Source organism: Chaetodon auriga, chromosome 23, assembly GCF_051107435.1.
Source record: "Chaetodon auriga isolate fChaAug3 chromosome 23, fChaAug3.hap1, whole genome shotgun sequence".
NCBI lineage: Eukaryota > Metazoa > Chordata > Actinopteri > Chaetodontiformes > Chaetodontidae > Chaetodon > Chaetodon auriga.
The window spans coordinates 6,790,173-6,805,590 of NC_135096.1; the positions used below are offsets into that span (position 1 = coordinate 6,790,173).

Sequence of the window (15,418 nt, forward strand, 5' to 3'; positions counted from 1 at the left end):
CTGCTCGACAGTTCGGGGTCTCCAAGTCAGGTCGGGAATGCAGGCCGGCCGTTTTAGCAGCTGGACTCCTTCACGACGGAGCCGTGCTGATGGGTTATGTGCAGAATGTGATTTGGCGTCGTCTTGCTGAAATAAGCAAAGCCTTTCCTGAAAAAGATGTGGCCCACTCGGCATACGTCGCTCTAAAACCTGAAGATATGGTTCAGCATTGGTGGAGCATTCACAAATGTGCAGGTTAGCCATGTCATGCACTAATGCCCCATCATCCATCGTCTGTGTGTTCACAGACGATGGTTTTTGGACGTGTTCCTGAGCTCATGCATTGACGTCCGCGACAGATTTGTGTCTGTTTTCAATGCAGAGCTGTCTGAGACCTGAAGATCACGGCAAGCTAGTCTTGGTTTTGGGCCCTGTCTCTTACATACAGAGATTTCTTCAGATTGTCTGAATCTTTAATCTGTTTCCCAGCACAGTCTGTCACAGAGTGGTGAACCCCCCCTCATCTCGACTTCAGACAGACTCATTCTCTCTGGGAGGCTCTTTGTAGCCCTAACATTACTCACCTGTGGCCAGTTCACCTGACTAACTGTAAGATGATCCTCCAGCTGTTTTAGCATTTTACAACTTTTCCAGTCTTGTGTTGCCACTGTCCTAACTTTTTGGAAACATGTTGCTGGCGTCAGATTGTAAATGAGGATATACATTTCAAAAACAACATTTGACAGATTGTCTTCAGGCTGTTTAATTAAAAATTAAATATGGGGCTTCAGTGTTTAGCACTGTGTCCCAACTTGTTTGGAAATGCGTTGTACTTGCCTCATGCTGACAAGTGTATAGTCTATGTATACATGTGTATTTGACTATATCTTGTGTTTGACGTGTACTCAAGGAAAGTATATTTCAATATTCTGCCTTATGCAGAAAGGTTAAATATACTTGTGTACTTTTTTTCATACATATTGGCTCCTTTGAGGGAGTACTCCAGCAGGTGTTTTATATACTGTCATATAAACTGATATGTTCAAGTTTGTAGTCAGCTTTAAACACAGATTTGGGCTGGCAGTTTGAACAAGGCCAAAAAGTCTGATTTGATCAGCAGTTCATGTGTGAATGTGGCAAAAAAGAAAAAAAAAAATTCTCGGTGCTGCAAACAAAAGAAACAAGGATTAAAATCCAAAATAAAGCGATGAGGGGATGAGGAGCAGGTGGAGAAGCTCAGGTGAGGGTAATGAGGTTAATGAAACACCAGAGGATGGAAGGTGCTGATTGGCTGGGGAGAACAGTGGGAGCAGGGCAGTGCTAACGAGGCTGATGCAGGGCAGGTGTGGAGAGAAAGTGTGGAGAGAAAATCAGCCTCTATACATGCAGAATTAAAATTGGACTAATATTGCATATCTAGTGAACTAACTAACTGACTCTCTCTCTCTCTCTCTCTCTCTCTCTCTATATATATATATATATATATATTTATATATGTTCTTTCATAAACTTGAATTTTAGATATTTGATAGTTCAAGGCCTTGAACAAAACAGTATTTTTCATTGGACTCCATGGACTGCCTTTTAAAATAGGCTGAAAATGAATGATATTCTTGAAAGGTACAAAATGAAAGTAATTTGTAGGTGTACTGCTCTCTGAAGTAACTTTCTTTTTTTTTTTTTATATTTTTTTTAATTTTTCATTTTGAATGTTTTCAAGCCCTGCGGCACGAAGCTCACCCTATTATAGCAATGCAGGTTACAGCCACTAGATGGAGTCCTCATCCCGTTTATGTGTGTCCTCAACCCTTCTCGCACTGCAGAGTGCAGATAACGTCCCGCTGAGGAGGAAATCTGGTCCATTTCCTTCCAGTGCAGAGGATTTTTGTGACAGTGTCAACTTTATCTCAACCTCAATTGGAAATTTGGTAACAATATCAATAATAAAGGCACTGAAAAATAAATGTACCAACGAGGAGCAGATCAAGTCAAAGAACACTTCAGACCAACACCAATGTAGAGCCAGATTTATGTCAGCGTATTTTCATATAACAGCATTTCCACAATTACATCTGATACATTTATTACGCACAGTTGAGTATAAGATTGTTTTGCCCCTCTTCTGTCCATCTATATGGACTTGATTTTTGTTTTTTCAGTGAAGATATCCCAGTTGTGCTTTGTGTTGTACTTCCATGTGGCTCAAATCAGATTTTCCCTAAAGCTTGCCTACATAAATATCATCTGGTCCCGTATGCGTAGATATAAAATTATGACCCTTAATGTTTTTCTCTTGTTCCATGATTCTTTTAATTATTTCAACATTGTCAGATTACACAGCTGCACTCTATGAGGCTTCATCACATTAAAGGAAGAAAACATGGAGTTCATATGAGAAATCGTGTAATTCCTCTCCCTCAAATTCAGTTTCCACCTCACAAATGTCTTCTGTTTGTGAACTTTAGCTGTCCATCACTCTTTACAGGAATGCAGAGCTGATCCAGGAGCCTTCAGAGGCCTGGCCTCATCGCACCAGGCCTTCGGCTCTGAATGTAAACGTCCTCATAATCCTCAAACAAACCCCTGAGTCCTCCGGAGCCTATAGCTTCATCCGCTGAACCGCTCATTCCTCTTCAAACGCTCCCCTAAGCATCTTTTTTTTTGGAAAGGAGAGATAGTTTGCGATAGGCGGATAATGGAGATCTTTTTCAAGTGTTGTGTTTCGTCCTCTTCCCCTTGGAAGCGCGCAGATTACTTTTCTTTTACATCTTCCCATTTCTTTCCCTCACTTCTCCTGACAGGTTGGCAGCTTTTCTTTGTCCTGTTCTTCTGCTTTTGCAGCAGCTTGAGTTAAAAAAGTCATTTATTCCCAGAACAAGCAGCATATATACAAAAACACACTGGGGCACACGTGTAGTTTTGCAGGTCCAAATGTCAAAGAATAGAAACGTCCTTTGAGAGAGGATTCAAAGGTTTCAGTTGAGGGTGACTCCTCATCTAAAAAGAGGGATTGTTCCATTTGTTTTTAATATACTGAACATTAAATCCAAAACTTCCCTAAGGCAAAGATAAAAAAAAATGCTACTTGTATGATTTCACTTTTCACACATGAAGATGTGTAATGCCATAGAATATCCATCATGATGCCTGTGTCAAAAACACTGTCAAGTTGCATTGTGGGAAATGTAGGATCCAGAGTTTTTGGAGATTGACCCTGATTGAAGAGGAAAATTCACAGTATTTGACCATTTGTTTTTAATTTGTTTTCAGGAAGTTGTAAATTCAACCCTGAAAATTGTGACTGTATGTATGTGTATGTGAGACCTCCATTCAGAAGCTCGAGCGTAAGAGTCGAATATTTATCCCTAATTTATGGGTGTAACATTATGCAGCATTGTTTAAATCGAGCCAATCAACACTGGAGGTGCATCGCAAATGAAATCACTGGTGTAACAGGATAAATATTCATATAAATGTGAAGAGAAGTTATCATGGTTTTAACGCATGCTGCATATGCTACACATTTGCTATAATTCACTGTGTGATTACGATTTTAGACACTTAAGACCTGTGTGCGTTTGCACTGTAGGAAAAGTCCAAAGTTCTGTTACTTTAGAATAATTGAAGCTGACATCATTTTTGTGATCAAGAATTGAAAAATTGATGGAAAGTGTTCGCCCTCTGGGCCAGGAAGCAGGAGTTCATGAGTCAGTATTTGGATAAACACTGATAACTATGCGGTTAGTGTCAGATGGAAGCAGCTGGTTTCATCATGGTTCCATTCATGATAATGAGTGAATGAAACGACATTAATCAGACAGCGTGTAAAATCGTCAGTGTAGCTCATTTAAAGTTAACAATCAGACAACTTTTTCTTTCCCATGTGGAGTTTTGAAAGGAAATCAAGCAGCAATTGTGAGGATGTTAGCATGCTGACATTAGCATTTACCATCGTGAAAATGCCAAATCTGGGAATATATTTTTTTATAAGAATGTAAGACCACAACTAAAAATTCGGCATATTTTTATTCAAGATTGATGAGTTCATTATTAAGTATCAGAAAACAGTGAAAATGTCCATCACAGTTTGTCGTCAAGTGTCTTCTCTTGTCACATTAACCGTCCAAAACCCAAAGATATTGTGAACATGTTAGCATTTTGACGTTAGCATTTAGCTCAAAGCGCCGCTGAGCCTGAGCTGCTAGCATGGCTGCAGAATGAACTTCAACCTGTCACCAAAAATGAGAGAGCCGACACATTTATAATCTGGATAAATCACAGCATTTTTATCTCTGAAACTGTAAAGACTAAAGTCTGTTAATTGAGCTTGTTGAGGATTTTTGTAATAACCAACTTCCTGTTAATAAATTAACTCTGCTTGGGGTTACAAAAAATTGAAGTGGAATATTTTAGGTTCTTGATGCATCGCCTGGGAACGTCTGTGTGTCTTCTGTCCTTTGTCTCAAGGCTGAAATAATCCAATCCAGTGATTCAAGTGTCCAGACAACTGTTAGCTGTTAGCAGAGAATGCTAATTTCAGTAGTAAGTGAGAGACCCCCTGAAGGATTTAGCCTTGGAAGTAAAGAACTCTAATCCCTTCCAATTATTGTCTGTTGTTTTGATGACAGGAAGATTTAGAGGACGAGTTGCTAAGTGGACCCTTCATCCTGATATAATACTAATCCACTAAAATCCACTGATTGCTTTCCTCAAAAAATGAACCTGAGGCAAATAGTTAAAGCAGTTTTTTAAACAGCCATACTTGTCTGACTGCAATAAACTGCCTTTTCATCACAGAGCATTAAACTACTCAAACAGCTAGGTAGTGTAAGAGATGAAACTTTAATTAAATGCATGTGATGTAAAAGGTGTCTTAACCACATTAAATCACGTGATTTCCACCAGAGTTTAAGGCAAAAGAGGCAGCAGTTACTGCTAGTCTGCAAATTCAGGCTAGTTAGCGTTTAGCAGAACTAGCTAGTTTACCTGTTGTTCGTTCTCTCCATTGTGAGATTTAGCTGTTATTTATATGGTGTGACAATACCATTTCTGAGCTTTTGGAGTATAAAAATAGATATTCATTCCAGGAAGCATGTAAAAAGGGCTAATTAGCTTTAGCTTCGACTGTCTCAACAGCTAACTGGAGTGCAGTCACCACTGTTTGTGGATAAAGTTCAGGAGGTAGAGCGGTCACCCACTGATCAGGAGGGTGGTGTTTCGATACCTGGCCTCAGCAGTCCACATCTTGAAGTATTCTTGGGCACGGTACAGAACCCCAAAAAAACTGCCATCGGTGTGTGAATTCATATGTTTGTCGCTTTGGATAAAAGCATCTGCCAAAGGACTAATTGTAATTGTTTTTTAGCTGTTTCCCCCCTAGAATATACATTTGATGTTATGATCATTTCTGTGGTTTGGTTTTAAATCAGTGTTGTCCAGATGTGAAGGCTTGCTCATAAATGTGAGTCTTGCTTCTCATATAAATATTGGTTGTATTCATAGTCTAAGAGCAGTCGACGTTCCAGTGGATGTTGAAATGTAAGAAATTTATTATCTTATATTCTCAAGAATGGATCGAACAGATGTTATGTCTGACTCAGTTATAATTCCAACAACTATTGAAGCATCTGATCAGTAATCTGTAATAATCTATAATGGATTACATGTTGAAAGTAACCGGGTGTCCCTGCCTATAAATCCATCTTGATGCTCGCGGTCTCTGGGCTGGTAGTGATAAGGGTTAAGCCGTATTGAAGCTGGATGGATGCAGAGATCAAAGTTGGCAGTCAGAGCCTCAGAAAAATCCCACAAATCGAGCTCTCGAGATAAAAATACTTGATGCTCCTGCACGGCCTCCGCCAGCCTCAGGGCCAGGAGGCTTCAGGACCCCCCCCCCCCTAAAAAAATAACCCAAACCTGTTTCTGGTGCAAGTTCAGGTGTTGATTGAGACAATCGGCAGACCTCAGAGGGGTGAAGATATTCATGTTTAGGGAAGCAGCTTTCTTTTAATCTTGTCTTTAGGGACTTTCTCATGGTGCATCTTTCTACTTAATTTAAAGAGCGCTTCATCTCTTACGGTCCCACTACGACATTACTACTCAATAGAATATAGGAATCCAAAATTTTTTAGTGTCTTTCAATGTCAATATAAAGAGCTGAAATACATACAGTGACCAAAAGTATGTGGACATCTGGTTCATCCTAAAGGTGTTGGATAGATGTTGAGGTCAGGGCTCTTTGCAGACCAAACTGGGAAAAACTTTTTATTTTTGGACTTGGCTTTGCAGCTTTGAAGCCGAAATGTATGTTTGCATGCTGCAGTATTAAGATTTCCCTTCTCTGGAACTAGTCCAGGCCAGGAAAGGCTAGAGGGGAGGCCAAATGCTCTTTGGCCACGTAGTGAAGGTCAGTCTGTTTTTAAAATTTCTTTAGTAGTGCAGTCCTGTAACGTTACTGCAGGAGACTTCATAGTGATGTGAATCATATGTTATTGCCTTCAAAGTCACCACTTCAGTTCCTCTGGAAGAGTTTGTGTCAGTGCTCCCCGCCATCATTTTTCTGATAAATTGTCCATAAATTGTCAGAAAATGGTGAAAAATTTGCCTTCAAGTGTCTTGTTTTGTCAGATCAACAGTCCAAAACCCCAAAATAATCAGTTTATTATCACACAAGACGAAGACGAGCAGCAAATCCTCACATTTTCGAAGCTGGAGGCACAGAGTGTTTGGTGCTTTTGCCAAAAAAAAGTTAAGAGAATTGTTGGTGATTCATTTCAGAGTTTCGGTGTCCAGCATCAGACCTCAGTGCAGCTCTGCCTCTGCTTTTAACGGCTTCTCCTCTTGTAGCGTCTCTTCTCCCTCTGAGTGAACAGCATCTTTGAGTCTCGTGTCCTCCTTTAAAGTCTTGGTGGAACAATATTCTTTACATGTGCTTCCATTTTATTTGGAATTTTCCTCCTCTTATTTCCAGCGGTGGAAGAAGTACTCGTATCTTTCACTTCAGTAAAAGTAGCAATACCACAGTGTAGAAGTATTCTGTTACAAGTGAAAAGCCTGCACTCAAAAATACAAAAACATTAGAATCAAAATTTACTCAAAGGATCAATAAAGTCTTTTCTTAATCTATAAATATCCCTCCTAATTTATTTGTTCTGAATGTGCAAAGTAAATAAAATGATCAAATAAATGTAATGGAGAAAAAAGTACAACAGAATAAAGTGGAAATACTCAAGTAAAGTACAAGTACCTTGAAAATGTTCAAGTGCAGTACTTGAGTAAATGTACTGAGATACTTTGTGTCACTGGTTATTTATCTGTTGCATGTCGGCCTATTATGGGCTTTACAAATAAAACTGATTCTACTAGTACGCTGGTTTTTCCTTTTGTTTGTCACTCATCTGAATGTCTCTGATGCTCAGTCATAACATATAATTCGAGGTATTTTTACTCCATGTCACTGCAGTTCCAAATATATCTATATGTTATCCGTCTTTGGAGTTCCAGGAGTCTCTTCTGTCGTACTCAGTACTGCACTTAATGGAGTCTTTTAATATCTGTATCTATAAAATTGCTGTAGGAGCTATCACTGTAGTCCTGGTGTGAAACGTCTGATATTGTATTATTCACTCTCTCTACCTGTCAATCACCATCATCGTGAGAATAAATTGGACTTTTTTCCGATACTGCCATCGATTCATTTCTATCTCCACCCGCCACGCCGGAGCATTGAACAGCCTCCACTATTGATCTGCAGGCCTATTAAAACCTGCTTTGGAACATCATCCTATTTTTTTTTCTTTCCATAAGACCTTTTTCAAACCATAAAATCAATTCTTTCTTCCAGATAGAAGAAAAGACGCGTCACATTGTTGCAGACAAGGACGAGGCTGAGTACAAACCGGCTGGGATGATTTAGAGTGATTTAACCTCTCCCGGCTGATCTGATTATGTTATAAGGATTTGGTCGTTCACTGGTGGTCTTTTAAGGTCGAAAAGCCAAAATGAATGTTTTTCCCGAAGTGGATTTTAATTCTAATCGTACTAACAAGCTTTTGCGACACAAGGATGAGCAACAGGAGCGCTTAGATTTTATTGAGCACTGTGAGCAGCAGCTGTATGCCCCCTGTTTTCTGAATTCCAGGCCTTTATCTTCGCTAAGAGCAGCAGAAACAGACTTCTTTAATGCCAGAACTAACCAAAGGGCTGCAGAAATGTCAGGCAGCCAGCGGCCAATACACACACACACACACACACACACACACACACACACACACACACACCCTCTCTCTCTCTCTCACACACACACACACACACACACACACACACACACACACACACACACACATTTCTATTCATGTCTCACAATAGATTACATTTGTCAGCTGGAACACACTTCCAGAAGGGTTAACTTGACCTTTGACCTTGACACACACTCCTCATTGAAGAGTGTGTTAATTACTCTCCAGTACTTTGCCTTTCTTGTGTCTTTTTGTGGTGAAAGTGACAAAATGAATAATAAAAATAAGTGGTGTGTATTTTAGAAAACTTTGACTATTGTAGTATGTATTGTTGTTTTGCGGCATCTAGTTTTATTTTATACAGTATGTCCTCAAGTCTCAGGTTATACACTGTATTACTTAATGCCTGCTTGTTGCAAAAATAACAAATAAAAGTCAGTAGTTTGTACTCATGTTGAATTAGGTATTGGAAATATTAAAAAATATGATATGCGTTACCTGAACAGACAGCCTGTGAGCTTTGCAGAATAAAAACAAATAACATTAATTAAATAATGTTTCAGTATATGCTTCAATATAACAAGTCCATTTCTTATAAGGAGGATTACCTTTAAACGCATCGCTGCAGATGCAAAGGCTATAGACGAGAACCTGCATGCAGAGCTACCAGTGTTTTATTTAAGAGAAAAATAATCACATATCTCCAAATGGGCATTTTATGTCAGGAAATGAAAATGAGCAACATCCTCAAATTTTTGAGTCATTGCAGAAGTAGGATTTTCTTTCTTAAAAATAAATTACGTCCAAAAAAAATAAATAAAAAGAATTTAAAAAGAACTGATGAATGAGACAAAGTCCGGCAGAAGTAATGGTCATTTATTTATTAAAACATGGACAATGACAGTTTACTCTGAGAACACAACCGTCTACCCAATATTATTATATTAATCACTAATATGTTATGAAAAACCTAAATGAGACACAGTCGTATCAAAAATGCCTGTACAGGCTGAGAAGAGGGGAAAAACCTGGAACAGGCTGGAAATAAGCAATAAAGCAATAAAATTGGTCTGAAAATTGAAAAAGGTCCCCATCATCATGGCTTTGTGTTCAATTTCACTCATCTGATCGCTTGATATTAAGGAGAAAATGACAGGTGAGTTTCACGTTTTTGCGTCGGGAATGCTCATTTTCACGCGATTCAGCGACTCGATTAGATTTTTTTTTTTTAATGTTTTAATGCAGTGCACAGGTGTGCAACTGTCAGGAAGGACTGCGGGGATTAAAGCAAAGGAAGTCGCGGAGAAAAACGTCCCCACGTGTGTTTTCGTATGTCTCTAAAATGGCAACGTGTCGAGGAATAACTTATCTATTATTGCAGGCGGCGGCACCAAATCCTCCAGCTTCAAATAGAAAATCCTCTGCAGGCCCTGGATGCACAGAGTGCGAAGTTCACGCAGTTTTTCCAAGAGTCTGGACAGATGGTTGGACCAGCAGCTTGAGACTCCGTCGCCCTCCTTCAAGCACTTGACGATGTTGTTCTGCAGCTCCTCCACTTTCTTGGGCTCCTTCAGTCCGTGTCGCTCTGCGGGTCCGTAAATCACATCACACACAGAGATATCAGATCAACGTTGTGAAGCATCGTTTTTAAGAGGCAAGCATTTAATTGTCTTTAATTGTAAAATACTCTGCATTCACTGCATACTGATATTTGACAGCTTGACATTTAAAGGGTTTTATTTTGAAATAAATATCTTATTATTTCAACTGATTATTCAGTGTTTTATGTTTTATCCATGATTTTAGCGATATCAATCATTTATTCAGTGTTTTAGCTAATTGCCATATTTAAATTGTTGATCACTTTAAGCTTCCAGTGTCCTCCAATTATCCATAACTTTTCGCTAACTATTTCAAAGTTATCCATTAGCCTGCTTATAGGTTAGGCTACTTTAAGATAACTATTTGAATAAATTATTCATTACTTTCAGCTAACAAATTCAACAATTTGTCATCACATTTACCTAATTATTCCAAATGTTTATCCATTAGGCTAATTATTGTTAACTTTTACCCATAGCTTTTAGCTAAGTGTTTCAAAGTTATCCATTAGCTTACTGTTAGCCTAGCTAATATTTACCCATACTTTTAGCTAAGTATTTAACGACTTCAACCATTTTTTCATTACTTTGAATTAACAATTGTAACCATTTATCCATCACACTAATTATAGATAACTTTTATCTATTACTTTTAGGTAACTATTACAACCGTTTATCCATTAGTTACAGCTAATATTTATCCATTATTCTTGGCTAGCTATTTTAATCCTTTCTAGACCAGGCAACTTTAAGATAACTGCTTCAGTTCTTTATTCATGTTCTTTAGCGAACAGTTTCAACCATTTCTCAGTCACGTTCAGCTAACAACTCCAAATGTTTATCCATTAGGCTAATTATAGCTTATTTATCCATTACTTTTAGCTAACTATTTCAACCATTTATCCATTACTTGTAGTTAGCTTTTTAGCTTTTAGCTAATTAAACTGTAGTCATTACTTTTAGCTAACCGTGTCAACCAAGATCTCTCTCTTCGCTTGCTGACGAGCTTTTATGCACTCCAAACTGAAGCATGTAGGCTAGTGTTATGGGTATATTCTGTTTTTTGTTTTTTTCTATTTACTTTTTTGAGCTTTTCTACTTTCTTTCCATGTAGGGCTATCCTTTGGCAGCAAGTACCTCCTGGTCACAAGGTCAGTTATGATGTGTCCTACATAATGAGGAGTCCTTAAACACATATGCACCCAGGCAAGAAAATTTACTTCTTTTAGCTTAAAACTAAATAATTTAATAAGAACATAAAATGGCAGATATGTGAATTTGGTCTACTTTTGTCACCGGGTCCATTTTAGTAATTATTTCCACCAATAATTAATTTCAATTTTGAAATCCTGGAAAAGAACCAGAGTACGTGAACGCAGTATTAGAAGAACATGACCCTCAGTCGCACAGAAAGTGTTTTCGAGCGTCTCACCGGTGACCAGGGCGAGGGTGCACATGCAGCAGAAGGTGGATACGTCCAGGTTCATCCTCTGCAGATTAGCAGAGAATTCAACGATGCTGTCAATCCACTCCCCAAAGCCCCGCAGGCACTGGAGTCGGTGCCACACGGAGCCGTCACAGAACATCAGCTTCCCTTCCTCTGGTTTGGATCTGAAATAGTATGACAGCTTGTGAGAGGTGCATATAAACGGCATGGTTACAGTTTTATGTACAAGATTGGTGCAGAGAAAAGCGTCCAAGGCCCTGGCTTGAAATTTTAGGCCTTATGACAAAATGCTCTATCCTCCTTCAGGAATTTCCCATGTCCTTCTAAGGCCTCTCCAGCTGTTACCCTACCTTTCATTGGTGGCAAAAAAATGTGCTTGAATAACAAATCCATTCCTGAGCTTTGTGGTGTTTATTGGAGGATCCAGCAGCAAACGTATTTACATGCTCAGGACTTCTAACCTGTGATGCATTGTTCATATTTGCAGACAAAATGGCAATGTAGTGTCAGAAGATGGCTTCCTTTGTCCTTGTCTTTACCTGTACGACAATCGTAATACAAAGAGCTCCAGGAAAGCAGAGTAGAAGAGGAGGTCTTGGTCGTGTTTTGGCAGGGAGGTGAAGCCTGGGATCTTCTGTGCCCAGCCTCGAATCACCTCCATCGATCTGGTCAGGAGGTCGTAAAACTGCCGCACATGCTGAGCGTCATCTCCCAGCATGCTTCCTGGACTCTCCTTTAACTAGTACAAGGTCATCAGCAGGATTAAGTAGAAAAGATAGAAAATACATCAATTACAGCTCTAATATGCTGTGCATAGGGGCCACACAGGCCCCCGACATTGTGTGAAAAGTAGGACTCTTGCCATACTTGCCGTATGTTACATCTCAATCATAAAGCAATGAAATGAAGCCCACACTTCTTACTCTGAAGCAGTCGAGGAGAGAAGGTGGAGGGTTCGATTCCACATGTGCCCTGATGAGGGAGCTCAAAAGGGTGCTGACAGGTGAAGACGAGTCCGGCACAGCTTTAGGTTTGGACGGCAGGCGACCCCTTCGACCTTTCAGGCTGTCTGTCCTCACCACTGCAGCGAGAAACAGGATATGCTTTTCAGCTTTTGTCGTGTGATCAGTCGAATTGGAATTACCACTGCTCTAATGTCAGATGTGAAATGTGTCTTTAAGTTTGATTGGTTTACCTTCTTTGACCATTCCTACTGCAAGGCACTTCTGGAAGCGGCAATATTGGCATCGGTTCCTCCTGCGTTTGTCCACAGGGCAGCTTTTCGCAGCCAAACACACATACTTGGCATTTTTTTGTACTGTGCGCTGCATGGAGAAGGAAAAAGATTTTAAACAACGTTGAGAAATATAAATACGGTGCAAAAAGAACACTTTGAGTGAACTTCAGGTTGAATTTAGTTCTCAACCTCATCCTCATTGGCTCCTCTTTTTAAGCTGTGTTTATTATGATAAAAATACCTGGTTGTCAAGGGTTCTGTTCGCGTGTTAGCCTTGATATTAAATGGTTAAGACCATTTAAGACCACAACTACACACAGAGCTAACCCGATGTGCCTTTTTTGGACATTGTCTTTGCTGCACGTTGGTACCAGTTTTCAGAGCATGTGGAAAGAGCATTAAAACACAATTATGGTCTCTGTAGAACCAATACCTTGATGTAGAACAGTCCTCAGAAGGTTCACTGTATGGCATCAATGACGGCCTTCTACATGTCTGTGAGAGATGGTCTAATCTGGTGACATGGGTGACCTTTTTAGAAGGGTCTTGAAAGGTCTTTGGGAAATGGTTCAACATGAAGAACCTTTTTCAGTTGCTTTGAGACCCATTTTTGTAATAACCATTAAATTGTCCTCTGAAAATTAGCAGCAGCACTCTTGCTCCTGTGGGCCATCTGAGGCAGTGTAAGGCATTCAGCAGGCGGACAGGGCAGTCTGGGTAAATACAGGGTCGTGGTCAGTCATAATTTGGAGGATCGCCCCCGGGAATCTCCTTCAGAGAGGAGAAGGGGAATGTTTTTATTCATGGCACGTTGGTGGCCATTTTCATACAGGACATTTGCCCCGAACACGCGTGTGTCAAGAGATCAAAACGTGCAAATGAAGCATAATGTCCAATTTCAGAGGCCAGTCAGGGGTCCCAGTGGAATTTTTACATTGCTTATTACTCGAATTAGGGTTTTATTAGACGACCGAGTGGCCAAGTAGTCTTCTGTATATGGAGAGAGATAAAAGCCAATATATCCATTTTAATTAAGAAGTCTGGCGTTTTCTAATGCACGTAAAAGCAGCATCAGATACATTATTTTCGAGAGTTGGGAAGAACTGGGGTTGTGTTTTTCCCTTTTGACTGACACTTTTAACATGTCACATGCGCTTCTTGCCCGTCATTTCCACAGCATTAACTGAAACTTCATCAGGATAATAATGATACCAACATTCTGTGAGCCCATAAGCCGCCTGCAGATATCCCAGTTGAAACTGCAGCTTTTCCATGCAGCTTTATAAGAAAGTTGCATCAAGAACAAACCTTGAAGAAACCCTTGCAGCCCTCGCAAGTGCGCACTCCGTAGTGCTGGCAGGCTGCGTTATCCCCGCACACCGCGCACAGCCCCTCTGTGCTAAGCGGTCCTCGGCTTGCAGCGGCAGAAGTCTGGTAGTCCATAAAGTGGTGACTGTGGGCGAGCTGGAGAGGGTGAGGAAATCCCACCCCGGGCTGCTTTCCGAGGGCAGTGGAGCTCAAAACCCCTGGGCTGTCCAGCGGCTGGTGCGCCCCGGCTGCGTCCAGATTCATGGACACATGGAGAGATCCGTCAAATTTCATTTGGCAGGTGGATAAGCTCTGTTGTTGCGCGTGTTTGAGGGATATCAGCGAGAATCTGGATAGTGTGTTTTTCCTGTGCGCCGCCGTCAAATAGTCTTGTCGAAAACTGTACAGAGAGCCGGAGTCCTCCCATATGTGCGCCGGTGGAGTTTGATAGTTGGATGTGATGGGAGCGTGCGGTGACGGAGACCGGTAATAATAAACAGAGCCCGGGGAGGAGAGCAGCTCCTCGGACTGGTGATGCTGATTCGGCTGATACCGCGGACACCCATGCGCATCCTCGACCTTGACGCACGGAAGCTCCCCTTGCACTGGCATTTGGAAGAGGCACGGGGGCTTCACGTCGTAACCGGAGCCATACGTGTCACCCAAAGGGCCAAAACTGGGACCCGATGTTGCAGCCGAGATTTCACTGTTAGTAAGGTCCATGCTGAACTTGACAAACTCCGGGGTGAGGAAGTCGCAGCTGCGCTCTCCGCCGATGCTCTGAGAGGCCGGGCAGGCACCTTGTGGAGAGGAGCCGCACTGGGTCTGGACACACGGCATGGTCCCTGCAAACATGGGCATAATGCATTCAGGCCAAAGTGGACAAAACAAGCAAGTGCAAGGCTATTTCGCTTAAATCCGATATTAAGCACTGATTTCAAAGGCCGTCTTTGTAATTTTCCTCATGATTGTTTCAGAAAGTCCATTGGAAAAACATTACGCTCCCGTCAGACAGAAATTTCCACTTGTTGGAAGACAGATCAGACCTTCAGACTATTTTAAATCAGAAAACACCATGAACCCGGGATGCAAGACCAGACTTGGATAGGACATTACCTTAAGCTTTAGTTGTCTTTCTTCCCCAGAGAAATGCTATTCCCCGCCAGAGTTCACCTGGTGTGAAACAATAATCATCAGAGCATCACTTGCAAGCGTTGCACTGACTTGCAGCCATCGATTTCTTGATAAATTCTCGAGGAAAAAGTAAAATATGCAATACCTCAGACCTCCATCCAGCGCAGGAGGACACTGACAAGTAATCCCATCTCTGCTGGAGTGCCGCTTGCGGGATCTATTAGACCTTCAGCCACGACCAGAGAAGTCCACTGAGTGTCTGGACAGCAAAGGAAGTGACTGTTCACTTCTCCCACTCTTGGATTGCAGACTGGCTGCCAGTGACACGGACAATGTGCTTTTGTTTACGTGGTGCGCACCCCTGTGCCAAACCCGATTACGCACAAGCCACAGAGGGGCGGGCTGGTGTGTGTGTGTGTGTGTGTGTGTGTGTGTGTGTGTGTGTGTGTGTGTGTGTGTGTGTGTCAGAGAGAGA

At 41.1% G+C, this 15,418-nt stretch overlaps 1 protein-coding gene across 1 annotated transcript; it reads right to left on the reverse strand.

The window, feature by feature from the left end:
• Positions 1-9,158: 9,158 nt before the first annotated feature.
• On the reverse strand, positions 9,159-15,259 carry LOC143316264 (nuclear receptor subfamily 4 group A member 2-like). Its single transcript, XM_076724143.1, has 8 exons — positions 15,089-15,259; positions 14,926-14,982; positions 13,810-14,654; positions 12,460-12,589; positions 12,188-12,345; positions 11,804-12,003; positions 11,250-11,428; positions 9,159-9,801 (listed from the first exon to the last, which is right to left on the reverse strand). Exons 3-8 carry the CDS (start codon positions 14,647-14,649, stop codon positions 9,554-9,556), a joined length of 1,755 nt encoding a protein of 584 aa, XP_076580258.1. The 5' UTR covers positions 14,650-14,654; positions 14,926-14,982; positions 15,089-15,259; the 3' UTR covers positions 9,159-9,553.
• Between the last annotated feature and the right edge of the window lie 159 nt (positions 15,260-15,418).